We start from the raw sequence: 26,070 nt of genomic DNA, 5'->3' as shown, positions 1-26,070 counted from the left end.
GTGCAGGGTGTGGCAGTGACAAAATGCAAACATGTCACCACTTTAATTGTCATTTAAACCACCTTAAAAAAAAAAACAAAAAAAACAGGGAAATTGAGCGCAGGCTCGCACTGAAGGCCGACAGGGAATGGTATTTGTGAACAGGAAGCAGGTTGACGTGATTTCCGCAGGCTTACAGACCGGGGAAAGTTGTTTCCTGAAGTTGACACTGCGCTGATATTCTCCACACCGAGAGCCCCGGTGCGTTGGCACAAAATGACTCCGACAGGTTTCTGGGACTTTTCATTGTAGGACGCTTCGTCTCGTCTCGTCCGGCGGCCGCGGCCGGTGAACTCTGTCTGACGGGAAGATGAGCTCCAAGAGTGAAGACACAGGTAATAATAAAAAAAAAAACTGCAACGTTGAACTTTAATCTGCCCCACGTCTAACGGGACTGGTCGGGAGGTTTTTAATGGCCTCTTTACAACATGCGGTTTAGTAAACATTAACACTGGTTTACTGCTTGTTGTCATCACGAGAACAACCTGTTGAAGCAGTTCCGGCCACATAACCGTTAAACGGCCTGTTAGCATCGTTGACCGTAGAGATGAACGGGGGGTGCTAGCTGCTAGCTAACACGTTAGCCGATTAACTGTAAGGGATCCGGGGACTTCTGTAACCACCGAGGAAAGCTCAGCACAAAGTGAGTGTTGGCTAACTTAACTCAGTTCAGAATGAGTACACAAAGTCAGTGATATGACTGCTGTACCTTATCATGTTTGTTAAAATAAATGCATCTCTGATTTTAGCTAACGTTACATTATGCAGCCTTTGACAGCTAGCTTCTGTAGCAAGTTTCAGCAGGCTGCTGAAGAAGGAGCAACAAGTGTCGATGTAAAGTCGTCCAGCATAAGAAGACAGGTCCTTTAGCAACAAATGATACTAACGGTAACAAGTAATAAAAAAACAAGTTAGAATTTTTCGTCTGGAGCTCTGGTAACTTAATAATCACTGTCATACAGTCACTATTATTACTTACTAATTTGATTTCCAAAGAAGGGGGGAAACTTGTTTATCTTTTCTTCTTTATTTCATTTCTCTTACAAAGAAATGATACAAATAATCATTAGAAATCACAGCTGAAAAGAAATAAGATAAAGAGTACTAATAAGTCAAGTCACAGTATCAAGATAATAACAAGAATTCTTACACTAATGATAGTAATAGTAGTAGTAGTAATAATAATAATACAAAAGATCATACATAAGATAAACATGACTGGGGTCAATATAAGTATGTTAGATTATCTTAGGTTAAAACCAACTTTAGTGCCAGACTGATGTATTGGTTGACCGATATTAATAACAGTTAATTGTTTAACTGTAAAAGTTCATATCTGTGCCATGAGTATTTGATAACCACATTTAATGGATCATTGCGAATAAGTAGTGTTTTCTCAGCCGATGTATTGATATTGAATTATTTTACTCGCTTGTATCAGTATCATTATCAGGCTCAAAATTTGAACTATCTTGAAATATCTTATCAAGTGGATTTTAAACTGATGACATCAGAAGTCTACCACAGAAGAAGACAGAGGAATTAATTCTGCCTCAGCTGTAAAACATGGATTATAGATGTATGGATTTATTGCTTCATCGCTGTAATTTGCATTGACAGGACTTCTGTTTTAAGTTATTTTAATTATTGTTAAAAATATCTTTGATTTTTTTCATTGGAGTTTTACATGTATAACAAAGCGGAGTCTGAACAGGTTTATACTGTAGATTTTTTTGATTGTGAATAACGGAATATGCTGTTTATTTGTTTGTCTATATATCATTAAAAGCACAAGATACTTACTTATTTGATGCAACAACAATACTTGCCACAATGGACAATATTAGATTGCGGCAAACTAACTCAACTAAGTTACTAAACTAACTACTATTGTTACACTTAGCGGGGTCCAGACAATGAAGATTTAAAGGCAACTAGTTTGTTTTGGTTTTTGTTTACATACCAGTCAGTCATTTAAATAATTACATGGGTCTCCTTATTGATCCCCTGGTGTACTAAAACAGTGTTAACAACTGGTTATGTGTGCTGTCACACATTCAAACAACTAGAAATGTTATCAGGTATTGTCATTCATGGTTGAATCCTTGCTCATGAAACTGTTTGTCAAAGTACACGTGCATTCTATTATGTAAGCAGCATACCTGTACATTTAAATGATTTGTAAGCAACTATCAGACAGCTGTATGTGGAAACGGCATGATGCCAGGAATTTAGAGTTTCTTCCTGCTCAGTTCTCAGTGTGTAGATCAGGCACATAAGTCAAGCTGTCTTCTTATCTAATAGTGAGGTATTTATGGATCTTTTCAAGTAGTAGCACAGGTTCCTTTTAATCATGTCACCTTACTGTCTCCCATATTTGTGTGGTTCCACCCAGACTGATTCAGATATTCTCAGACCAGCACAATGTAGGCACAGCACAGCAACCTGTTTATCATTTTCAGAGACGAGCCTGTGGGCCCAGCTAGTCGAGTGTCGAGCTCAGGTTGAACACTGGCAGGGCGTGGCGACGATCTGTGAGCTGAGCAAACAGGAGGAACTGGCAGAGCTGCAAAAACAATGTGATCAAGAGATCCAGTCTCTGCAGGAGGCTCTCAGAGGTCAGTACGTGTGTCTCTGTGTCTTCTTTTGTTTGTGTGTTTTGTGATAAACACAGTTTATGTGACTGTCCTTGTGTACAAATGATCTAATTTCACATGATATCACAGTATCTTGTTTGGTCTTTTTGCATGGAGAAAGATGTGTGTCAAAACTGCAATGATTAGTTGATTAATCATACATAAGTAGATGAAACCAAAATTAATAATGAATTAACAAATTAATTAGTTAACTAATTAACTGATTCATAACTGATTAATTGTTTCAATCATTTTTCAAGCAAAAATGTCAAACATTTGCCAGTCCCAGCCTCTTAGATTAAAGGATTCGCTGCTTTTTAAGTCATTTATTATACTAAAATGAAGAGTTTTTGGACTGTTGGTTTTGCACCATAGAGTCAAACAGGCTGTATTCAGTAAATGTCCCCAAGGAAATGCAAATAGTTGAAATTAATAGCGAGTGAGAGTTAATCGTAATGTCGACAATCACAAGAGAGACTCAGTGTGCTTAACACAAATACAGTAACAGCATATCATAAATAAAATGATAAAAGTTCCAACAAGAAAAATATACTTGTACATTATCACTTTTTTGAGCTAAATTTGGATCGTGCTTTGGCAAGAGGTTTAGCTGGAAATACGAGTATCAGCAACTGTGACAGCTTTTGTTTTCATTCATCAAGTAAGAGGTCTGTAAGGATCGCCTGACAGAACTTGACTTTCATTTTTCAGTCCAGTAGGATATGTGTTGAGATGCAGGGCCTTCAAACAGAACAGGGCATTATTACAGAGGGACATATCACACATCATTTATTCATAAAAGCTTGTTATGGTTTCTTTTGTTTTTTTTTTTTAATCTTTTTAAAAATCTTTTTTAAAACAATGGTACTTCTCTAAAAAAAGGAACAGCTGTTGGGTTTTTTGTTTTCATTGTTATTTCCTGTTTTTATGATTTCCAATTGAAGCCAGACTACTAAAATAATATGCACTTCACTGTTGACGATACTGAGAAAGAGCAAATATTGGTATGTGGCCAAGGTATTCCATAAAGTAAAAGGTCAGGAGAGGACAGGGAAAAGGTGACATGTCTGGTGAGTTATGCTAAAAACAATGAAAGTTAGCTTTATTTTTCTAACTTTAAAGTCAAAATGTCATCTTAAATGCAGCAAGTATGTTGTGGCCTTATAAATAGTTTTTTTATACTCTAAAGAATTGAGGCTAAATGTATATTGTTCATCTGGAGGACTGAATGGTTTCATCATTATTTAATTATGCTCATGTGTTTATAGAGACGGCAGCGCAGTATGAGGCCAGGATATCTGTTCTCCAGTCTCAGCCTGTGGAGTGGAGGAGAGCCAGTGGACAGAACGTGGTCAGTGTTGAACTTTGTCTTCTCTCTGAAATTGTTTCAAAATGTCCTGGACTTGATCCCAACAGTTGTATATCTCTCCTTGTTAGATCAGTGGAAGGAAAGCCAGGATGGATGCAGAGGGTGGCAGTAACGAATCGCCAACACCGTTCCCCAACAGCCAGTCAGAGGCCGAGTCTATGGCGTCGACGGACAGGACGCACAACCAACCAGCGGAGCTCGAAGCGGCGGCAGAGGGAGAGGGGGCGGCACTCACAGCAGACGGGTATTTTTCGCTGCGACACTGCGACTCTGCCTCGCTGTCCTCCTTCTCCTTAGACACGCCCTCTCTGCCCAGAAAACTCCACGGTCAGGATGACACCGATTCTCTGGTCTCCACGGGAACTTTGGTGCCTGAAGCCATCTACCTGCCACCGGCTGGACACCGGCTGGTCACGCACAGCGACTGGGATTCACTCAACGCTCAGGTGCAGATTGTAAATTAACGCTTTTATTAAATCACTTCATCTTCCATCACACAAGTCCACTGGATAGAATTTAGTTTTCATGCTGCTTCTGTATTAGGAAACGTCATTCAGTTTGGCGTCACCAAAAGCTTCTCCCAAGCCACATGACTTTGCGGGCTAATGAGGGCGTGGTGTGTTGAACAGGTGTCAGAGCTGCGAGGGGAGGTGAGTCGGTTGGAGGCTGAGAAGGAGGAGCTTGAGAAAGAGCTGGATACACAGACCAAGCACACACACAAACAAGTGAGTGTGTATACAGCAAGCCCCAGTCTCACACACATACACGTGCACACACACACACACACACACACACACACACACACACACACACACACACACACACACACACAGACACAGATATGCTTATTTGTTTGTGTGTGTGTTCAGGTATCAATGCTCCAGTGTCAGGTCCAGACATCAGAGGCCCTCCTCCAGGACTTGCAGAAATCTTTTAGCCAATCACAGAATGCAGTCCAGAGTCGGCTGGTAAGTGATAAGATGTTGATGCTATAAATTGTATCTGTGTCCGTGCTTGTAATTTCCCCTGGAGTATATTTTAGAATTTTTGGAAACACTTATTTGTTTTCTTGCTGAGATTTATGTCACAGGTGGACAATAAGTATAAAGCTACAGCCAGTTAACTTGCCTTAGCTTAGTGTAAGATCGGAAATGAGTGGGAAGCGATAAGTTCTCCTCTCGAGCCCCCCTAAAGATCTCTGGTTAACATGTTATATCATCAATCTTCTATTAAATCAAAGTGTAAAGACGACAAGTTGTGGCTTTGGCAGGAGGGTGTTGTGGGGTGCTAGACAAATTTCTTGGAGGTACAGTGTCTTTGAGTGTCATCACCTTGAAGTTGCTAGGCAACCAGAACCTTGCCAAGAAAAAGTCTGGCACATCACCCCCATAAAACCACAAATATGCTCTTTTTACATTTCAGTTAGGATTAGGGTTAGGACAGACTACACAAACAGAGCAGATCAAACAGATGAAACACAAGATGGTATTTAGTGAGTGTAAGAGGTACTTGAAGGATGATTTTGTAACCATCTGACAGAGCCAGTGTAGTCATGATTGATTCCTAGGGCAAGTCTGTGTAGTTTACGCATCAGGTATTTGTGAGTTGCTATTTACATGTCATTCAGTAGGAGTTGGTGTTCAAATTTTAATTTGTGTGTCCAGGCAGAGTTGTCCTTTTCCCAGAGGAAGATGTGCAGTGAGCTGTCCAGACTTAAAGGAGAGGAGGTTGAGGACGAGGCGCCAGAGTCAAGCTCATTTCCAGCAACCCTGCAGGTACGATTACTGTTCTGCTAGAATTTCATTTACAGTTTCTCTGCCTGTGAGTGCTGCAGGAAAGAAGAATAGTTTCACATGGCATTGTAAAAAGGAACAGAAACCTGTGAGATGCTTAGTTACGAGACTTCCCTTTCATTAGGTGCTACTTTTCTGTTTGAAATAGTTGTTAAGATGAACAGAAAGAGCTCACATATTTATTTTGTCCCTTTTTATGATTGTGTGTTTTTGTGCATTTTAATGTTTGGACAAGTTGTATTGTTTTTTCTCTTTCCGTGGATATGGATACATTTTGTATATCTGCAATTTAAAGATATAAAAGCAGTCACTGTGTGAGTCTCCGGCTTATAGTGTCAGTGTCAGTATCGGACTGTTGTTGTTGAACCTGCAGGGGGCACACTGTGAGGAGCGTCTCCGCATTGAGATTGTCAACCTGAGGGAGCAGCTGGACACCCGGTCTGAGGAGAATGGTCTGTAGCTTAAATTATTTTCATTTAGGGCAGGATTTTTTAACACTTATATCTTGACACTGAATCCTTTTTTTAATCCCTCTCTCTCTTCCTGGATGATCCCATTTGTATCTACTGTCAACAGAAGTTTTAGAAGGTGAGTAAACAACTCATGCTTTATTATTAGTTAGGGCAGTTAGTAGGTATTGTGACTGGTGTAGGATTACATCCAGATTCATTTCACCTTTGACCTTCATATCTGTGATGGTGAGCACAGTGTCATCTTAAACAACAGAACTGTTGTTTAAAATGAAGAAAACTGGAATTCAACAGTCACAGGGTGTTTTGGTTCATGGTTCCTTGTTTGTGATTGTGAGCGCAGTGCAACTGTCCAGTCTGAAGACAGAAACAGAGAGGATCCAGGCTCAGAAGGAACAGTTGCAGGCTGAGCTGTTGGCCTGCCGCACTGAACTGGAAGCCCAGCGGGTGGCGCTCTCTCATGTTCAGAACACCAGCAAGGCCCTCAGTAATGATAAAGTAAGTCCAGCCTACTCTTTTAGCAAAAGACTGAATGTTGTGACTGTTGATGCTTACAAAGTTAACTGCCTCTCACAGGAGCTGTCTTTTAAGTAGCATGGGAGTCAAAAATGTAGTCAATAAGCCTTCAAGCTCAGTTATTGATCATTGTCAACACATTTTCATACCTCAAACTGATTTTTTTCTGTGGCTTTCAGGCGGCCCTGCAGAAGCAGTGTCTGGAGCTGCGAAGCCAAGTCATCAGTCTGCGCTCCCAGGTCGATACCAGCCAGACTGTACAGATGGACTTTGTGCAGCTCTCCCAGTCGCTGCAGGTAAGAAGCAAGTTTTAGGCGTTAGACTGCGTGGAGAAGTGATGATTAAAAATTCTGAATAAATGAAATCGGTCAAACTGAAATGTATCAGTTCAAACTGTTTTTTTTAGCACTGTATCTGAATAACAAATTAATATTTCACCTGCCCTTCAGGTGAAGCTGGAGTTGATTCGACAGGCCGAGAGTCTGGAACAAGTGAAGGAGATCCTGGGAGAGGGAGTCAGTGAAGCTGGTTCCTCGCCTGCAGACGCCTCATGAGTCGTAGAGAGTCACGTTGGAACCAAAGAGCACAGACCAAGAGAAAACATTCCAAGAGGGACTGATGGGGAGCCGTCACCACCATGAAACATGAAATACTGTCGTGACTACTGGGATTATCACAGCTGGTGCTGCTTGTACCTGTAACACTGGATGCATTCTCCTGGAGAGACATTTTTTGTATTTTTCAGGGATGATAGTTTGGTGTCAGTGACCAGAACTGTTCTCAGTGACCAAAGTGATTTTTGATGAACCATGACAGCTTTGGGGGGGACACTGTCCAAATGTTTTCTTACATCCAGTTACACATTTACTTCCGTACTAACATGTATGTACATGTAAATGCATTATGTAGATAACACTGACATGACTCCGGCTAAACACTCAACAGTCCAGCATTTTTATTGCACTGTAAAAACTACACGATCATTTTCTCCAGGCAGACTTTTCTGTGAAGAAGGACCTCTAAAAGCAATGCATCACCATGCAATAATGACCTGATGCAAAGTAGAAACTCTCTTAAATTAACTGCATTTCAGATTGGATCTTTTATTATGTGCATTTATTTTGTCGTCTTTATTTTCAGCTAAGCGTTGTTAACTATTCTTGTTCTTACTACAACCGTACTAGCTTTTAGACTTAAGCGAATTTATGATTGTGGATGAGGAAAAATCAATGAAGAAATGTGAATATCTAACACTTTGCCAGCTTGTTTTGTGTTCAAAGAAATTAAAGGGAGGCTGTCACATTCTTTCCTTTAACCTTTAAGTTCATTATCAATATACAATGATAAGGTTTCTCTATCATGGCTCCACGCAAATGTACTTCATATGCTAAAAGGATCACAGGAAATTGACAGGGCTGATGTGCTTGATATATGTCTTACACTGCATTATTTGATAACAGTAAAATAGGGTTTCATACTGTGTTATTTGATCATTTCCATTTTACACATTTCATAATACATTCTACTAACTTTAAAAAAACTGTCTGACACCAAACTCCAGTCGTGAATGTACTTTTGTCAGTGTGTTGACGAGAGCCTCTGTTTGAGCAGAAACCTGTTCATGTCAAAGTTTAGTTCTAAAGCTGGAAGATGGTTTGAAACATCTAATAAGAGCAAATTTAATATTTAAAATGTAATTGGACACTGAAGTCGATTGATTTTAATACATATCTTTATTCTTTAAGAATAGAATCAACACAGTAGTTTTAATAACTCTCACCTATATATTAACCTCAGTACATACACAGAAAAAAAATATTTTGCAGCTTTTTTTTGGTGTATTTTCAGATGGCTTATGTGTTTTCTTTTGTATTCAAGCCACTTGATGTTTCGATGACATCAGGTGTCTGTTGGCGGCTCTCTCTCAGTGGGAGCGCTCAGCCATTTTTCTCTCCATCCTCTGTATCGCGGCTGTCGACTTCAGCCTCTGTCGGCCTCTGCCTCTAGACTTTACCTGGAGAGGAAAACAAACAGTCAGTTGTAAGGCAATGTGCTCAGGTTAATGTAAATGCACTTAGAGTTCATTGTCCGTTTGTTAAAGGTAGCGTTTAAAGGAACATTTTGAGAAATTATGCTATTTTGATTAATGCTAATTTAGGGTAGCATAAGCGTTTGAAGACCCAACAGGCTAGTTCAAACAATACCTGGCTCCCAGCACCCTTAAAACTCAACGTTTCTAAAAAGAATAATTATATTGTACAAGAAAACCTAATTTATAATTTCTTTTACCGGGGATATTTATTTCAAAAAGTTTTTGGCTTGACCAGTAAAACAGTGAATTGTTGTTTTACTCTTGAGTTGTTGTGCAAAATAATACAAACCTAGATTAAACAAACACTATACTGTATACCAGGTTAATTGGTGAGTTTTACAGGTGCTGGCAGGCAGGAATATAGTTAAATATATTTCCAATATCATCAAATCATATCTAATTTTATCATGTCACCAGTGTCACATATTGGGGAGAAACATTGTGCATTGCAAATTAAGTTGCCAAAGTATAAAGTTAAGCAAATAAAAAACTTCCCCCCTATCATGACAGACAATACATAATCCAACATAATACAGCGATTTTTGGATTATTTTATTCCTCGACGGCAAAGTGCACAATATTAGTAAAATTATTGCACATGCATAATCATAACTACTTTGTCTAAGTGCTATCTAAGCATATTGCTGCCATTCCAGAAATAGGAAAATGGATTATTATCAAATTACAATGTGAATATTATCATAAGCAGATGTTTTCATAATATTACCAGATATTTTACCAGAATATTATCATGCTATAACGTGAAACGTTTCATGTTATACCAGGAAAAGTTTCTTGTTGTAACGTGATAACTTTGTAGTCATGTTAGAACAATAAACTTCTCATCTTGTAACATGATACTGATCCGTTTTTTTTCCTTTTCCAGCATGGGAGCTATACACTGCCATAAAAAGCTACTTGAAGCAACAAGCTAAAGTAAAATTTGACAATACAATGTATGATGAGATCAATTACCAATTACTAGATTTCTACTGGCAGCTCATGACAGATGCACACAGCTCCAGAAAGATTTTTGAGACTGATAAAAAGTCAACAAGCATACACAGACACACACTCATGATGGACTTTGACACAGTAATGTAAACATGTATAATACCCAGCAAGATACTTTAACAAGTGCAAGATGCAGAGTGCTTAACCCTTTAGTACGGGTCAGCGGAATACCTTGTTGTGTTACAGGGGTATGGAGGAGGGGGAAACAGGTTTAGGCTGGATTGTCAGAAAGGGGACGGTGAAAAAGAGCATCCAAGGAAGAGAGGAAAAATTAGATACATGTCATCAGAGTCAACAGAGATTAGAGGGAAGAGGGTGGGGAAGAATTAACACTGTGTCAGGAAATAAGAAAAGAGGGAAGAGATGTTAAAAGGACAGACAATAAAAGACATTTAATTGGGAGGTGAATTATTCCATAATATTTTATTAATCAATTATGTGTTCCTTAAGAATCAACAAAAAGGAGAATTGTTAAAGGAGGAGGATGGAGCCACGTGTTCTTAGATTATATTTGAATACAGTATGTTTATTTTAAAAGAAGGCATAGAATATTGTATATATATATCTGAATAGAAAGGAATGCACTGTAGCTATGTTATTTAGATTATAAGTTAAAAAACAGAATCTCATATATACGCAGTTTATGACTTATACCCCTGTATATATCACATCTGTTTTCATATCGTACATGACCAACTTCTAACTGATAGAATAAAGCAAACGTGGTGAACAGATCACATGTATAACTTACCCTCCAGATATGTGCGAGCCACAAACTTGAGAACCTCATCGATGAGGATGACGGGGAAGGAGAGCTTCAGCACCATCAGCCACTGCTCAACGTTCAAGTGAGTGAGCTTGAAGATCATCTGTGGACGAGAGCAGCGACGTGTTATAGCTGGCAAACCACAGGAAGAAACAGCTGTATGATAATTATGGAGAGACTATAAATAGAAGTGCTCGCATTACCAAGGAGTACTCTTTTTGTTACATCTAAAGAATGATAAAAATCAGTATAAATGTGTGTTTTATTCCCACTGGGGTATTAGTTATCATTTCAAACTGTGACCACTAGAGATCAGTGAGCATTTGATTGAATTCATGATAATAATGCCACCTCTGTTAGTAACTAGGGGCAACTGATGCATCGGTGCATCATCTGTAAGTACTGAAGCAATGACAATGTGAGAGGTTGGAGAGGCAGTGTGTGAAGGTATGTGTGAGGGAGCAGCAGGGGAAGATGGATGTTTTGCTTTGGTGGAGAGGGCTGTGGTGCAGGAGGCCAGACTCACGGGCAGGGGGTCGACGTAGATGATCATGAAGTGAAGGGACATGGAGAGGCTCATGGCGGCCACCAGCCAGAGGTTGCTCCAGGGCGGCATGCGCACCAGGGACTGGTTCTCAGACAGGCTGGGGGGGGAAGGGAGGAGGAGGAAGGTGGGGTTGGATGGGGAGGTGGAAGGGTACGTTAAAGCAGACTGAACATGTGTGAGGGCATGATATGTCCGAGTGTGTCTGTGTGTTAAAAAAATGTGTGCAAAAAAGGTTTGAAGAGTAATCATGTAAGCCCTGATAATTATATGGAAATACAGGGAAAATGTACTAAAACATTTTTCAACAATACTTGGAAAAAGTAATAAGTAAACAATTGTTTTTGAATCTCAGTGGAGCAGGACATTTTTAGACCCTATAGAAGTGAAGGTAGCAATACCACATTATTATGCAAGATTCCAATAGTTTCCATATTGAAAATTTCATCTATTTCTACATTTTCATTCAATATTGTTGGGGGTTTGTTCTCAGGTGAAAGTACCCATAATGCCCATGAGTTGACGGTGTGGTCAGACCTGTTCAGAGCGTTGCACATCTCGATGGTGACCAGCACAGACAGAGCCATGGTCATTGGAGGAGCGGCCTCAAACACCTCGCAGTGGATGCCGGTAAAGTCCTCGTTGTCCTCGCTGCACTGCATGAAGTGTGACTGAGAGGGGAGACGGAAACATTAATACCGATTCTTAGTCCCTAAGAAAACTATGATCCCGTCCTGAAGTGTGTGTGTAAAGAGGTGTGTAAGGTTTCTAGTAACAGGAGCTGGATGGACTGTGTGATAACATAAACAGATGCAGAGTGTTAAATACTTACCAGCTGGTGGAAGGTGACCAATGGGCCGTCGTCACTGTACAGGAACCACCAGGCAGCAGCTGCCACAGTTGCAGCACCGACATAACCTGGAAGAAATAATATTGTGTGAATAAGTCCAGTGAAACTTTAATTTGATTTGTGACAGTGGCAACAGCTTCATGTATCAGAACTTGCTGGAGGTCATCTGACTAACGAAATCATGTGCAGTAGACAAGTGCTTCAACCACCTGGGGACGAGAGATTTATCTACAGTATCAGTAATACTCAAGCCAAATTAAGAGCTGAACTAAAAGTCAGTGAAGTTGATGGATGGATTAGACAGTCACAGAGAACATAGAAGTGTTGTACCTCCAATGGCCAAATATCTGAAGAAGAGCCAGCCAGAGATGAGGGGCTCTTTGGGAGAGCGGGGGGCTTTGCCCATGATGTCCAGGTCAGGGGGATTGAAGCCCAGCGCAGTGGCAGGCAGACCGTCAGTCACAAGGTTGACCCACAGCAGCTGGACAGGGATCAGAGCCTCGGGCAGACCCAGGGCGGCGGTCAGGAAGATACTGAAAAAATGAGTGTTGGAGATATTTTAGACAGGTGCAGACTGATACATGTTCTTATGTTGGCTTTCAGTCTCACAAAAGATCGTAGTTCTTATCAGACCTTATCTCCATATAGTATCATGTACTCACCAGACGACCTCGCCTACGTTAGAAGAGATGAGATAGCGGATGAACTGCTTCATGTTGTTGTAAATGGCTCTGCCTTCCTCAACAGCGGACACGATGGAAGAGAAGTTGTCGTCAGCCAGGACCATCTCAGAGGCAGACTTGGCAACGGCAGTGCCAGAGCCCATGGCGATGCCAATCTCCGCCTTCTTCAAGGCGGGGGCATCGTTCACTCCATCACCGGTCTTTGCAAAGAGTAGAGGGAAAATGGAGAGGAAAAATGTATTTATTTCAAATCAAAGGTATTTCTAGGAGAGGACAGATATCAATATGTAGGTTCTTTGCTTCCTCTCACCATGGCAGTAATCTCATCAAAGCCTTGCAGGAACTCCACAATCTTCGACTTGTGGGACGGTTCCACTCGGGCAAAGCAGCAAGCCTTTCGGACGGCGTTCTTCTGATCATATGGAGGGAGGTCATCAAACTCACGACCAGTGAAGGCCTTGTTAGTGACATCCTCATCCTCAGTGAAGATACCAATGCGACGACAGATGGCCACAGCTGTGCCTTTGTTGTCACCTGAGGGGGGGCGGAAATCAAGATTTCATCATTTGTATGAAGTCTTTGCCTGATTTTTTTTGCAATGGGGTTAAAATATTTGATAAGCTTACTGACCAGTGATCATGATGACACGGATTCCAGCGGCCCTGCACAGCTCAATGGAACCCATGACCTCCTTACGAGGAGGGTCGAGCATGCCAACGCAGCCCACAAAGGTCAAGTCAGTCTGGAGAAACAAAGAAAGCAACAAGTTTTAGTTTCCCTTGGAGCTTGAATTTGCAAAACAAAACACTGTTACGTTTTTTAAAAAATAGTAGTTTGTGGGAAAACCTTTCAATTATAAATACAACATTCGAACAACTCTGATATACTCCGCCGCCAGGGAGATGCTGTATGTTCGTACAGCATCACATCATTATTGGTCCTGTGATGCTCACCTCATATTCTACAAACTTGGTGGAGTCCTCCAGGTTCATCTCCTCCTTCTTCATAGGTGTGTCGCAGGTGGCCAGTGCCAAACAGCGAAGGGTGTCGCGCCCAGTGCCCCACTCCTTAATGACGGACAGGATGTGGTCTTTGACTGGGCCAGTCAGGGGCACACGGTTGGTGCCCACACGAACGTATGTGCAACGGTCAATGACACCCTCTGGAGCACCCTGATGACGCAGTTAACACAACATACAACATTATTAACAACATTCAGTATAGCCCTTTTACAATGTCATATAATAAGATTGACTTTGACTCCCTTGAGGTGCTTTTTTTCAAATTGAGAAGCTTTATCTGGCATGGCAAACTGGCAAACCAATGGAAAACTATACAAAGAACAGTTTTAAGCGATTGGAGTCGAGACACACCGTGCAGTGGATTTGTCTGTCTTGGGTCTCTCACTTACTTTGACAAACATCTTGCTTCCCACAGGGGCCTTGGCGGACTTGGCAGGAGAGCAGTAAACTGACATGGACTTTCTGTCTCTGGAGAACTCCAGGGTGAACTCCTTCTTCATCAGCTGCTTGATCACCTGTTAGGAAATGAAGGAAGAGAAGGTCAACTGGAGCAAAAGGTTCCATCAAGGTAGTGCCTGTACCTCTATTAAGCTATTAAGCCTTTATATTGGCAACTTCTTGCATTGATTAAACCTGCAGGAACATTATATCAACCACTTTTGGGCAGTGGACAGTCGATCGTCTTTGATATATAGTTGATATGCAAAACTGGTAGCAAACATATGTTTATAAACACATCTAGAAGTTACAGAGAAACATCATTCATTGGAGTGTTCCTGGCCACCTGATGATCTGAAGTCCTGTTCACTCCACAGACTACTGAGAATAATATCTCTCTCTCAAGCTATTAAATGCTCCACTATGAACACCAGTGAGTCACTAACTGTGTCTGTTTGCTTGTTATGCTTAGAACATAAGGGGGACTTGTTGGTTTTTTTAGAGCATTTTCACTAAAAACAGTTGTTTGCTGGCTTTGGTAACCACGCCATGTGAGCAATTAGACTGCCAATAGTGGCAATAGTGCCATAGTAACACCAATTTGGTGCTAAATGGACAAAGTAGAATATGAATGTAATAACACACTAAATGCTATATTTTGTAGACTTACAGAACAGCAAGTGTTTGCCCTTTCCACCTTGGACAGGCCACGCACTTCAGTGTTGAACACGTTCATCTTCTCCACCAAACAGCACAGGGCTGTTTCAGTGGCCTCACCCACTTTCTCATAAATACCCTTGGACTGCATCAGGGAGAGAAAAAGAAATGGCAAAGATACATGTTAAGCTGGTATTGTGTTATATGTTAAAGTGTGTCGAACACATAATTCCACGAATGCTCTGCAAACCTCATTGTAGTCCAGAGAAGAGTCGTTGCACAGAGCGCAGATGGTAGCCAGCTCAACCAGTCCGTCATACTGTCCACACTTCACTGACCCTCCATTCTTTGTACTTGTAGAGATGATTAACAAAAGTATGAATGGATTATGGTGTTTCTGTGTGTGCGTGGTCTTATAACATTAACTTTTAACTTTTTTGATACTTACACTTCACCCTCTGGGGTGTACTTTGAGCCTGAGATGTCAAACTGACCGAGGGAAACGCTATCACCATCGACTCTATCGATCACAAACATCTGCATGGAAACATGACAAAAAACATTTTTTTTGCATTAGATCTGCATTTTTTTTTTAGTCATGGACAGACTTTCTGGATTGAAAATGAAACTCGGCATGATTATGATTGTTTGATCTCACACCTGTGAGCATGAGCCTACCTTAGTTACACACATCTGGTTGGTAGTGAGGGTACCGGTCTTGTCCGAGCAGATGACTGAGGTGCAGCCCAGGGTCTCCACAGAGGGCAGGCTTCTGACGATGGCGTTCTTCTTGGCCATGCGACGAGTTCCCAGAGCCAGGCAGGTGGTGATGACAGCGGGCAGGCCTGCAATGGACGGTAAAAAGAGTTTCGGCCGAGAGTTATTTTCTTTAGTCATTGCGTCATTACTGCAAGGACAGATTGGAAGGTGATAAAAAACATTAAGAGGAACCTCTAAAGCTAAAGAGACATGAAAATGATGATCCAACATGTCTGTTCAAAACCACCTGGACTGTAGGGACTGTCTCTGGGCAGGCTGACAATAGTGGTGGTCCCTTTACAGCCCTTAACACATCAGCTGGAGCACACCCAGACTACTGTGTTCTCCAGGGTATTTCTGTGGGAGGGGGCTGCTGCAAGCCATTCAGTCTGAGCTGTGCTCAGATTCTTGGCAAAGATCAACTCTGACAATAGTGTTGAGAAGGTCTGGAGTGTGTCCAGTTTAGTGACATTATGGTGGCATCTGTGTTTGCAGATGATGGTGTCCTTCTGGTATCATCAGACTGCGGTCTCTGAACATTGGCACAGTTTGCAGCTGACTGTGGTGTTATGAGGTGGAGAGCACCTCCAAAAAGACAGGCTGTCTCTATCCCAGAACAGGTGGCAAAAAAGGCTTGGGTAAAACTGTTAAAGACAGAGCTGAGTGACTAACCAAGCTCTTGATTTATTAACCAAATGTCTTTCCAACTTTCATCTAGTCTTGGGGTTGGGTAGTGACCAAAATAATCAGATCAAGAAAATAATGACTGTCTGTGACAAACAGCTGCTTCTCAGTGCTTAGAGGAACCAGATAAGCTCGCACAATAACACATCCATGAATGGATTGAATGTTGCAGTTCATCTTTGATAAACTGTACAGCGCTGTATATATACTGTGAGGATCAATCGTAAACCAATTTCATGTTTAATGGGCTGGTAGCCACAGCCTCATATAGATGAGCTACATGATATTAATCTTGGATATGTTAAACTAAACCAAGTGGAAGGTAATCCCCTGGGTTTACCTTCAGGGATGGCAGCCACAGCGAGAGCAACAGCAATCTTGAAATAGTAGATAGCACCGCGGAACCAGGAGCCTCCATGGACGGGGTCGTTGAAATGGCCGATGTTGATTATCCACACGGCCACACAAATGAGGGAGATGACCTGGAGGACAGGCAGTCATATGTGTGAACTTTAGCACTGGCTTTTCTTTATAAACATATTTTCTTCCTTAGGTTATTTCAATAAAATTAAATGAATGGTTAAAAACTGTCATTGTGGTAATACAGTTTCAGGAGGCTTGTTGTGCCTCACCCACCTTGGAGAGTTGCTCTCCGAACTCGTCCAGTTTCTGCTGCAGAGGAGTCTTCTCCTGCTCAGTGGCAGCCATCTGGTCACGAATCTTACCGATCTCAGTGGTGACGCCAGTTGCAACAGCAATACCAGTGGCCTTTCCTGCCGCAATATTGGTGCCCTGTGTTTAAAGCGAGGGGGAGAAAGTCAGTTAGTCAGTCTGAACCAAACAGCTCAACAACTGTTAGATGGATTGGCATGAAACTGAAATTGAAATTCATGGTCAACAAAGGGTGAATCATACTGAATTTGTTTATCTCCTGAGCTACTTTTAGTGCCATGGAGTCAAAACTTTTGACGATGTGTCACAGGAAATGTTGGCTTATTATTCTGACCCCTGCCAAGTGTTGTGACTAGGGGTGTGGATATGACAAACTTGCCAGTATATCTGCTAAACATGTGAACAATTATAAAAGATGGACACTGCAAACATTTTTGAATGTCCCACAGGGAAAGCACAGGTGTAATTATGATGTCAGTCTGACCCTGGCCTCGACCATTACTTAATGGTTTTGTTGAAGGACAGGGGTCGCAGGTTGGGCAAAACTAACAAAGCGCTGCATAAATCACAAAAGGGTCAAAGCAAACTGGTCCCTTGTTATCTAAAAGGTGGTGGTGGGAATAAACCCATAGCCATCCACTGATTCTGTCAAAATGATAGAAAAACAAAAAAACAATGGACCCAAAAACCAAAGGTGAAGTGAGAGTCACTGATCAGGGGGGAAATGAAATTCATAGAATCTGGTCATCTCAAACACACTCAACTCAGATTTTCACAAAACAAAAAAATGCAGAGAGCCAACTGATGGTGTTGACTCTGAAAACACACAACCAACTGAGCAGGAGAGCTGCAACCCCCTTATATAGTCTCCCAGCTGACTGATTGCAGCCAGCTGAGGAAGAACATCACTGGTGCACCCAACAGCTCCTGATGACCTGTGACATAGATCTGGAGAAATCCCTGTTCACATCAGGGCCATCAGGGGAATCTCTGATCTCTGTCCATAACAGTGTGCCAAACTGAAACAGCACCTTCATTAACGCTATCAATAACAACTGCTGTGAAAAAAAGGTGGAATTTGGTATTTGGTGGAAGAAACGGTGACAGTTTGATGGAAAAATTAAGATTTGAAACAAAGAGCTGAGCAAGACACATAAAAAAAAGACTCACAGAGAAGAGCATGTTTTTCTTGTCCTGGTTGACGGCTCGGGGGTCTGGGACGGCATCAGTGTGCTTGATCACACTGACAGACTCACCTTTAAGAGAGACAAGTTTTGGTGCGGTGTCGGTCAGGGAGGGAAGCAGACATCAAAAATATATATGATTTTTTGCATGTCTGTCTTTCTGTCTTGTAACACCTACCAGTGAGAATGGACTGGTCCACACGCAGGGTTGTGGATTTGATGGAGATGATCCTGATGTCAGCGGGCACTTTGTCACCAACTAGGGTCCACACAAAGGAGAGACACAAAGAAATTAAAAAGACTATTAGATTAAGCCCTATTACGCTAAAAAAAATGATTTATTTGTCATTTTTGCTACTTGTGCCGGGTACAAAACAGTATGGACAGCTTCATTAACTTGTATCAATCTGACTACAGGCATTACAGCAGGATGGATGGCGGGAGGAGTGAGTGGGGTTGCAGGGTTGATTGACTGGTTTTAGCACTCTGGATGGATCGTGTTGTTGTTGAAAACTGATACCACAGTCAGAGACAGAGGGAGAGGGAGACCTTGGGGAGATCATGAAATGAAATGAACAGGTGTACAGCAAACAGAGGGAGAGACAGAGGAGCGAGTCCGCCTGTCGATATTAAGTGTATTTATACTCAAGCTTGTTTTTTTCTTCCTGCAGCCAGTTCCTTCAGCTCCCCTCCACCCCTTTTTTCTGTCACTGCCTTAAAAGGGCCCATGTTCATTCTCAAGGACATCGGGAGCCATGTAATCACACACACACACACGCACACGCAAATGCATGCAACTCTTTTGATATATATACGTGGATGAGCTGATTGGCAATAAGACACTGGGATGCTTCAAGTCTTTTCAAGTTAACTTTTAAGATCAAGCTGAATAGTACTGCTAGTTTTGTGATGTCTAGCACATGGTCCAAAAGGAGAAACATCATTACTGTATTCTGAACTGTGTTTATAAAACGCTTGCCATGTCTTGAATGAGCCAAAGAGACAAACTTTGACTTGATTAATAGTGAATGCTTCATAGTTAAAGTGTGTTATGAATATTATTATATTCTTACTGACCCATTTAAATAATGTATGGTGCATGGGTCAGTGTCCAACCCCCTTTTGCTTTTTAAACAGCAAATCATCTTGGTGTAAAATTGAAAGGCTCGAAGAAGTTGTGTTTGGTCTCTTTATTAACCAAAAGTGTGTTTCAGGTGTAACATGAATTGCACCTGGCGCATTGCTATTTAGAATCACAGATTGGGAAAGTTGGAGAAAATGTTTCTGCTGAGGAAACGGTTCAGCTATTCGAGTAGGAATCGACCAGCGCTCTCTGAGGTGTCAGATGTCCTTGTCTTCTTGTACCATCAGAATGAGCACACAATGTCCAAAGCGGTATAATGATGCCAGGAGATGGGAAAACACCCTTGAAATAGCGGGTAAAATACAGAGCCACTGACTTTGTTCCAGATTGTTGTTGGTCTATGTTGCAATCGCTTTCTGCTACCTCAAGATAGCAATGTGCAGACAATGTGCCTGACCAACACGCCCCCTGGGCACACAGATTAGTACTCAGACATCGTTGGTGCTGAGCATGAAAATGGCAACAGCACTGGTAGTAAACTAGCAATGACATCTTCACTGCATTGTGCGCCAACCAGTGGCTCCATTTTTACATATCTCATGATGGAGTTTGAGATCATTCAGCAGGTAGAGCAGTGAAAAGAAAGCCTTCAGTTGGGGGAATCTTACCGGAAACCTCCACCACATCACCAGGAACAATCTCCCTGGCCTTGATTCTCTGAACACTCTTCCTGTCCGCCCGGTAAACCTTTCCCATCTCAGGCTCATACTCCTTCAGAGCCTCAATGGCACTCTCTGCATTGCGCTCCTGTTGTAGAGATGCACACAGAGCAAAACACAAAATGTGGACATTTTAGAACTGCAGACAAACTCTGCCTTCTTATGCAAAATGCTACATTTACTTATTAGTCTGTCATGATGGGCTAACAGTCTCGTCATTCATTATATACAGACAATAAACAATTCAAGTAGTATAGAACTTAAGACATCTCAAAAATAGGAGTGCAGACACAACAGTACATCACTTGAGCAATGGTGTGTTGAATCAGAGTTTTAAAAAGTTTTGTTTGTCATTAACACATCTTCAGTAGACACACGTGTCTGCAGCCTGTTTGTCAGTCTCGAGCTCGAACAGCAGGTCGATCGGAGAAGTCAAACAGGCTGACGTTCAGTTCACTCCGTGCTTTTCTTCCAAGGCTGCCCCCGGCCGCCTCAAAGTGTAAAGCCCAACTTATGCCAGCCGCCCTCCCTCTCTCCGTTCTACCCCGAACCCCCCATGTGTGAATCCTTGTGCATAGTTTCCAAATGACTGCCACAGGATTGATATGAACCCCCCTACCACGCACAAAGACACACACACGCACACACTCCAGGCCAGTGGTAACCCGATCGTCCCTCTGTATTTTTACTGTGGATTGCACAGTGTGATTGTAACAAAGCAGGCTGCAGTTTGAGCCTTGAAGGCAGCACAGGTCCCGGTTCGCCACCCCCCCCTCCTTTCCGCCCCTGTTGGCTTAACCCTTCACCTTTTCACCTCCTGCTGACGTCAGGCTTCTCGTTCTGGATTCCCTTGAACTCTGAGCTCTGGAAGGAGCGTGTGCTTTCCGTAAAGGACACGGGCGGCGACCTGAATAGGCCGCCATCGTGTGTGATTTATTGTGTGTGACTGTTACTAAGTATAAGAGTCTATTTAGGTGTGTGTAAAAGACAGCATTCAGGGGCAGGTATGTGTCCTTGTGATTGCAATTGTTCCTGTGTGTGTGTGTGTGTGAGAGTGTGTGTGCACATGCGCTCACTGACCTGCCACACTCCAACAACAGCATTTGCAATGAGAATGAGGAGGATGACGAAGGGCTCCACAAAAGCGGTGACAGATTCCTCGCCCTCCTCAAACATGGCCAGAACCTGAGAGAGACAGAAAGTACACATCAGTGCACAAATCTGAATGAAAATGAAATTTACTTGATGTTGTTTATGGCTTTAAATTTTTTTTTTTTTTCCCCCTTATGTTAAAACTGAACAACGTGTTTTAACAGGTTGAACATTAGAGCTGTAAACAAGACTTGTTATCATATTTAATCCATCAGCTATTTACATTTAACACAATTCCCATCAGTATATGGTGACATCTTTAAACTGGGTGTTTTGTCTGCCCAAGAGTCTAAAATCCCCAAATGTTCAATTCACTATCATATAAACAGAGAAAAGCATAAAATCTTCCCATCTCAGAGGCGCCTAACAACAAACCATTTTTAATGAATAAGTGACTCAAACAACAAACAAACGATCACATTTCCGACCTTTGTTTGCTTTTTATCAAACACTTTTTGGTTTTAGACTGCAGCTTGAACAAAACAAGACATCATTTTTTGCTTTTTAAAAAAATCACCCTTTTGTGGGTTTAAACATTGCTTGATTTTTTAAATGATGATCCACCAGTGGGTCTGTGAGCGATGCTGTTCCTACAGTCTGAGCCGGCCTCTGATTCTCTGCTTGGTACAACAAGTGTCTTAAGGCTGATGTGCACCTGTCGCTCCAGCATTAAATGTAAACACAAAATAGTCACGGCGAGGGGCTATTTCTGCTGGTTACGATGCTGTTACTGGATTAAGTGACATTTCACTTTGTCTCCGTTGTCCCTTATGTCATCCTACTCTTTTTCCAAACCTATAGTCTTAACACGTGTGTGCCCCTGTGAGCGGGGGGGGGGGGGGCTCGCATGCTACTAACACAGGTCTGTTTCGGAAAGGCTTTCGTGTTGACATTGACACAGATTAGTTGCAGGCCAGCGGAGCACAGAGTGAACCACAGCCACAGAGAGAGAGAGAGAGAGGGAGAGAGAGAGAGAGAGGGGAGAGGAAGCCCTGTCCTTCTCTTGTAGCATTCAACTCTTCGCTCATCATCATGTCTGCCGTGTTTTTCATTTCAGCTCACATCTTTTCTCACCCTTTCCCAAAAATAGGCCCTCTTGCTCGCCCTCTCCAGTCTGTCTTCACCCCGCCTCTCTTCAAAGACACAATCGATCCCCAGAATGAGAGTCAGAGCCTGTCAGCACATTGCAGTGGCAGGACATTCCTGTGTGTATGAATAGGGCGACCATGTATTTGCAGTATTTAGTGTTCTCCCTTTTAGAAACCGTATACGACTCTGAATCTATTGCTCTCGTTTGTCATTGTAACAAACAATGCCATTGTGCAACCCAATCCCGGACCCCCTCCCTCCCTCTCCGCCATGTCTTTCACTCTCTCCTCCTGCTGCAAGCCATCCCTCGTTCCTTCCATCCCTGACCTTTGTCCAAGGATACAGTTTCTCGTCCTGGCTTGAGGCTTTCTTAAAATAAAGCCCCTGCCATGCATATGTGCACACACCCACACCCACACACACACACACACACGCACAGCCACTCTCTTTCTGTCTTTCTCTTTATGTTGCTCTCTCTATTTCTTACACACACACACACACACACACACACACACACACACACACACACACACACACACACACACACACACACACACACACAGGACCCAACAGGCCTTCTAAGGCCATAGTGACAGCTGTGCAGGGAGGCCAGAGGGCAGAGATGGAGGATTAAGACAATGTGTCCAGCCTGCTCTCCTCCACAAAACTGTTTTGGAGAGAGCAACAGAGGCGGGAGAGAGAGAGAGAGAGAGAGAGAGAAAGGGATTCCTTGTGTAAAAGAGAGTGAGGACATGGGTCCAAATGTAATCTAATAACCCAGCAATGCACGCGCTCTGTTTGTCGGCCCCGAGTGTGCGTGTAATCGAAAAGAAAACAGGCGAGGGCTGAGAGAAGACACAGCTCAGAGTTTACACATTCTCATGTCACCATCAGGTTCTTTATTGTCCCTGGACAACGCGCTTTTGTAATCGCCAATCTTGTTCTTTTTATCCCCGTCACTTTATCAAAGCACGGTTAGATGCAGGAAGTGACCTCGCCACAACTTTGAGCAGCTAATGTTTACCTTTGTTATCCGTCAAGCACCTCTGTCAGGATTGGTAGTTCCTAAACCTTAATATGCCCTGAACATTTGATTGGTGGAGCTTGTTATGGACGGCTGGAGGCAAGTTAATGAAAGTGCTTTAATTATTTATACAACCTTCTGGTTGGTCAGCTCAGTGGAGGGTTTTGACAGCCATGAATTGTGCTGCAATCTCAAATATACTATAATCTTGGCGCAAAAAAAATATTTGTGACTCTGGTTTTCTACCAATTATCTTTTCTAAAGTTGAATCATCTTTGAAATCATATTTTGTGACAGATTCAGTTACTTCAACTCCTTATGGGTCAAATGTACATAAAATAAAGAAGTAAGATAACAATTATGTAACACCTTCATCAAAGTAGGTATATGACAAATGTCTTTGTCTTTTTACCATAGGGTCTTGAATAAATGGTGATCTAAAGACTCTTCTGGCATAACGCATGTACATACTGTCAATCTTTTACCCAGACAATATTTCAAATATTAATACGCTGTATTGTGTGGAGTCAGAAGTGAGCAAACTCACAAAAGAGATGCAGGCGGCCAGCAGTAAGATTCTGACCAACAGGTCCTCAAACTGCTCCACCACCAACTCCCAGATAGTCTTTCCTGTTGGAGAAAATGGATGAGATCACATACAGCGTCGGGTCATTTGTGTAGTTGCTTGCTGTATATGTTTTTGTATTTGTAATGTATTTATGCAGTTACCTGGTAAATGGTTAAAATGTTCATTTCACGTCAATATAATGTAATCTCTATAAATCGAGTGCACTCACAATAGATTAGCCAACAATGGAATGGAAATGAATGGAAAAAACACTGATTTATGATGAAGTCAACTATTTGTATGGTGTTTAAGCTCACACAAAAAAAATGCTAGTTAGAAAAACATCCAACATCTCCCAAACCACAGAAGCTGTATTGTAACATGTGTCTGTATCAACTGATTGTGTGAGCTCTGTGTAGTATGAGCTTATTGATATAAGTATCTCCAAGCCCTTGGCTCAATGGTTGGGACAGAGCAAGGGTCCAGCAGGTGTTAAATAAATGACTTGTCATCGCAGGAAGTGATGGAACAGGTGTGTCTCGGTGGCACAAAGTTAAAATATTCACTGTGATCAACAGGGCATGTGGTTCTAACGTGAACAGTTAGAAAGGAAGGGGTTTAAAGTGCACTCACCCTCCTCTGCTGGCAGCTCTGTGGGCAAAGAGAGACAAATGAAATTAATAAAGCGAAGCTGCTCGCCACATTCGCTGTTTGCAATGTTTACAACAGCACGAGCATCGGTCAAAACACAATAAACTGAAGATCACATTACAGAAACTAGAATCTAACATCCACCTCTGAACCAAACAATTCATATCATGTAGCAGCTGGTTTTGTTCCGGCCTCCTTGTCCTGCCAGTTTATGACACGAGCAGTTCTTTAGTGACTGACCTTTACCGTGACCCTAATTACTGTGTTATTTGAGTTTGGTGTTTCTCTGTCAACATCCATTAGTCAGCTAACAATATGGCACTGCTGCAACCTGTTGAGCGTGATTTAATGCAGCAGCGAGATGGTACAAAGTTAAACAGTAAAATGTCTGCTCAGTTTACCGAGTGTGTAAGATGCTCTAGTTTGGTAAATGCTTTGTCACAAATAGGCCTTTTTAACAGGAGACATTTTGATATGTCACAGAGGGAAAAGCACAGGGTGTAAATTATAACATTAACGAAGGCTCTGTTATAGCTTCACGGCCAATTAAATGGAACAGAACCAGCGTAAACGATGTGACAAAGTTAAATGGCCCGTTCGAGGTAGGCTTTCCTTAAATTTCAGGATCAAGACTAAATGTACAAGATGGAGACAAATCACATCTGAACTCAGGGTCCACTTAAAAGCTTTTTACAAGAGCTTTTCAGCTCCATTGGCAGCGAGATGCAGCGGGACGAAAACTAAGCAAGCTGACCTTGAGGAGTTTCCAATGTCAAGACTGAACAGTCCCGCTCACGTTTCAGAGAAAAGACAGAAAAATAATCTTCAGTCTTAAACAAAGTCAGCAGTCAGCGAACCTGAATCTCTCATGCACCTGCTACACAAGCGTCACTCTGCCTTTGTGTCTTTCAGATAGACTCCTTTAATTAGACGCAATCACCAAGCCACACACTGTGCCAGTTCACCTGTCAGTCATCCCGCCACTTCTCCTCCTCCACCTTCTGCCTGTTTCCAAAACTTTTCTCCCAGTAAACCTCTCAGGCACATTGTGCTTCTGCCTCTGTGCCTTCCTCCCTCTCTAAATCCAAGTGTACTGTCCTGGACAGCCCTGCGCCTTTTCTCAACAACTTCATTCATTACGTCTCCTTCTTTCCACTCTCCAAAGCTCCATCCAACTCCATTCTTGCATCCATCCATCCATCTTCCATCTCCTTTTTTTTTTTTCTCCTCACCGTTGTAGCCATACTTGCTCAGGTTCTTGGTGACCTGATCAGGTGAGAGGCCGGTTTCCTCAGTGACGCCAAAGTAGGACAGGACCTCCCCTGACTCTTTGATGTGTGCGTTCTCCATCCTCGCTGAAACGGAGAGGCTTCAGGACAAAAGGGGATAGAAAACACAGAAAACACTCAGGTCAGTCTCGGCGGCCCAGCTGGCCTGATACTGAAAGTTAAAAACAACTGAAGCCGCGTTCACCCACCACTTTCTTGAAGTGTGGGATTGGGATTAGAAACTGGCAACCCCCCTGCGTTCACACTTGCTCTCTCTCTACCCCCTCTCTCTCTCTCTCTCTCTGGGCTGTTGCTCTCCTCTCGGAG

At 42.3% G+C, this 26,070-nt stretch overlaps 2 protein-coding genes across 3 annotated transcripts; one reads left to right on the top strand and one right to left on the bottom strand.

The window, feature by feature from the left end:
- rabep2 (rabaptin, RAB GTPase binding effector protein 2) lies at window positions 1–8,128 on the top strand. Its single transcript, XM_037089165.1, has 12 exons — window positions 1–374; window positions 2,502–2,657; window positions 3,944–4,026; window positions 4,113–4,490; window positions 4,674–4,769; window positions 4,914–5,012; window positions 5,709–5,819; window positions 6,211–6,289; window positions 6,414–6,425; window positions 6,651–6,805; window positions 7,003–7,119; window positions 7,273–8,128. Exons 1-12 carry the CDS (start codon window positions 350–352, stop codon window positions 7,375–7,377), a joined length of 1,416 nt encoding a protein of 471 aa, XP_036945060.1. The 5' UTR covers window positions 1–349; the 3' UTR covers window positions 7,378–8,128.
- Window positions 7,382–26,070, bottom strand: atp2a1 (ATPase sarcoplasmic/endoplasmic reticulum Ca2+ transporting 1). 2 transcript variants are annotated; one of them, XM_037089164.1, is made up of 26 exons: window positions 25,953–26,070; window positions 25,708–25,844; window positions 24,458–24,475; window positions 23,804–23,886; window positions 21,072–21,176; window positions 19,941–20,079; window positions 18,367–18,447; window positions 18,175–18,260; window positions 16,969–17,124; window positions 16,673–16,814; window positions 15,568–15,734; window positions 15,338–15,426; window positions 15,140–15,242; window positions 14,903–15,034; window positions 14,184–14,309; window positions 13,726–13,944; window positions 13,403–13,514; window positions 13,083–13,306; window positions 12,752–12,972; window positions 12,420–12,622; window positions 12,072–12,157; window positions 11,777–11,910; window positions 11,222–11,339; window positions 10,681–10,798; window positions 10,101–10,145; window positions 7,382–8,837 (listed from the first exon to the last, which is right to left on the bottom strand). In XM_037089164.1, the coding sequence occupies exons 2-25, from the start codon at window positions 25,823–25,825 to the stop codon at window positions 10,141–10,143; spliced, it is 2,985 nt and encodes a 994-aa protein (XP_036945059.1). In that variant the 5' UTR covers window positions 25,826–25,844; window positions 25,953–26,070; the 3' UTR covers window positions 7,382–8,837; window positions 10,101–10,140. The 2 variants fall into 2 exon arrangements, with proteins under 2 accessions (XP_036945059.1, XP_036945058.1); XM_037089163.1 differs by lacking the exon at window positions 10,101–10,145.

Source organism: Acanthopagrus latus, chromosome 23 (genome assembly GCF_904848185.1).
Source record: "Acanthopagrus latus isolate v.2019 chromosome 23, fAcaLat1.1, whole genome shotgun sequence".
NCBI lineage: Eukaryota > Metazoa > Chordata > Actinopteri > Spariformes > Sparidae > Acanthopagrus > Acanthopagrus latus.
Note: the sequence above shows the minus strand (reverse complement) of the source record. Positions and strands in the feature narration are given on the sequence as shown.

What these genes read in the sequence shown, in the direction of transcription:
- atp2a1 (XM_037089163.1), bottom strand. Translation starts at nt 25,825, where the DNA reads ATGGAGAACGCACACATCAAAGAGTCAGGGGAGGTCCTGTCCTACTTT. An exon ending in GGGCAAACACTTGCTGTTCT is followed by an intron (nt 14,310 to 14,902) that starts GTAAGTCTACAA and finishes ATTTCCTAACAG; the next exon opens with GTGATCAAGCAGCTGATGAA. An exon ending in TTGATGAGATTACTGCCATG is followed by an intron (nt 12,973 to 13,082) that starts GTGAGAGGAAGC and finishes CTCTTTGCAAAG; the next exon opens with ACCGGTGATGGAGTGAACGA.
- rabep2 (XM_037089165.1), top strand. Translation starts at nt 350, where the DNA reads ATGAGCTCCAAGAGTGAAGACACAG. An exon ending in GGGATTCACTCAACGCTCAG is followed by an intron (nt 4,491 to 4,673) that starts GTGCAGATTGTA and finishes TGTGTTGAACAG; the next exon opens with GTGTCAGAGCTGCGAGGGGA. An exon ending in AGCTCTCCCAGTCGCTGCAG is followed by an intron (nt 7,120 to 7,272) that starts GTAAGAAGCAAG and finishes CCTGCCCTTCAG; the next exon opens with GTGAAGCTGGAGTTGATTCG.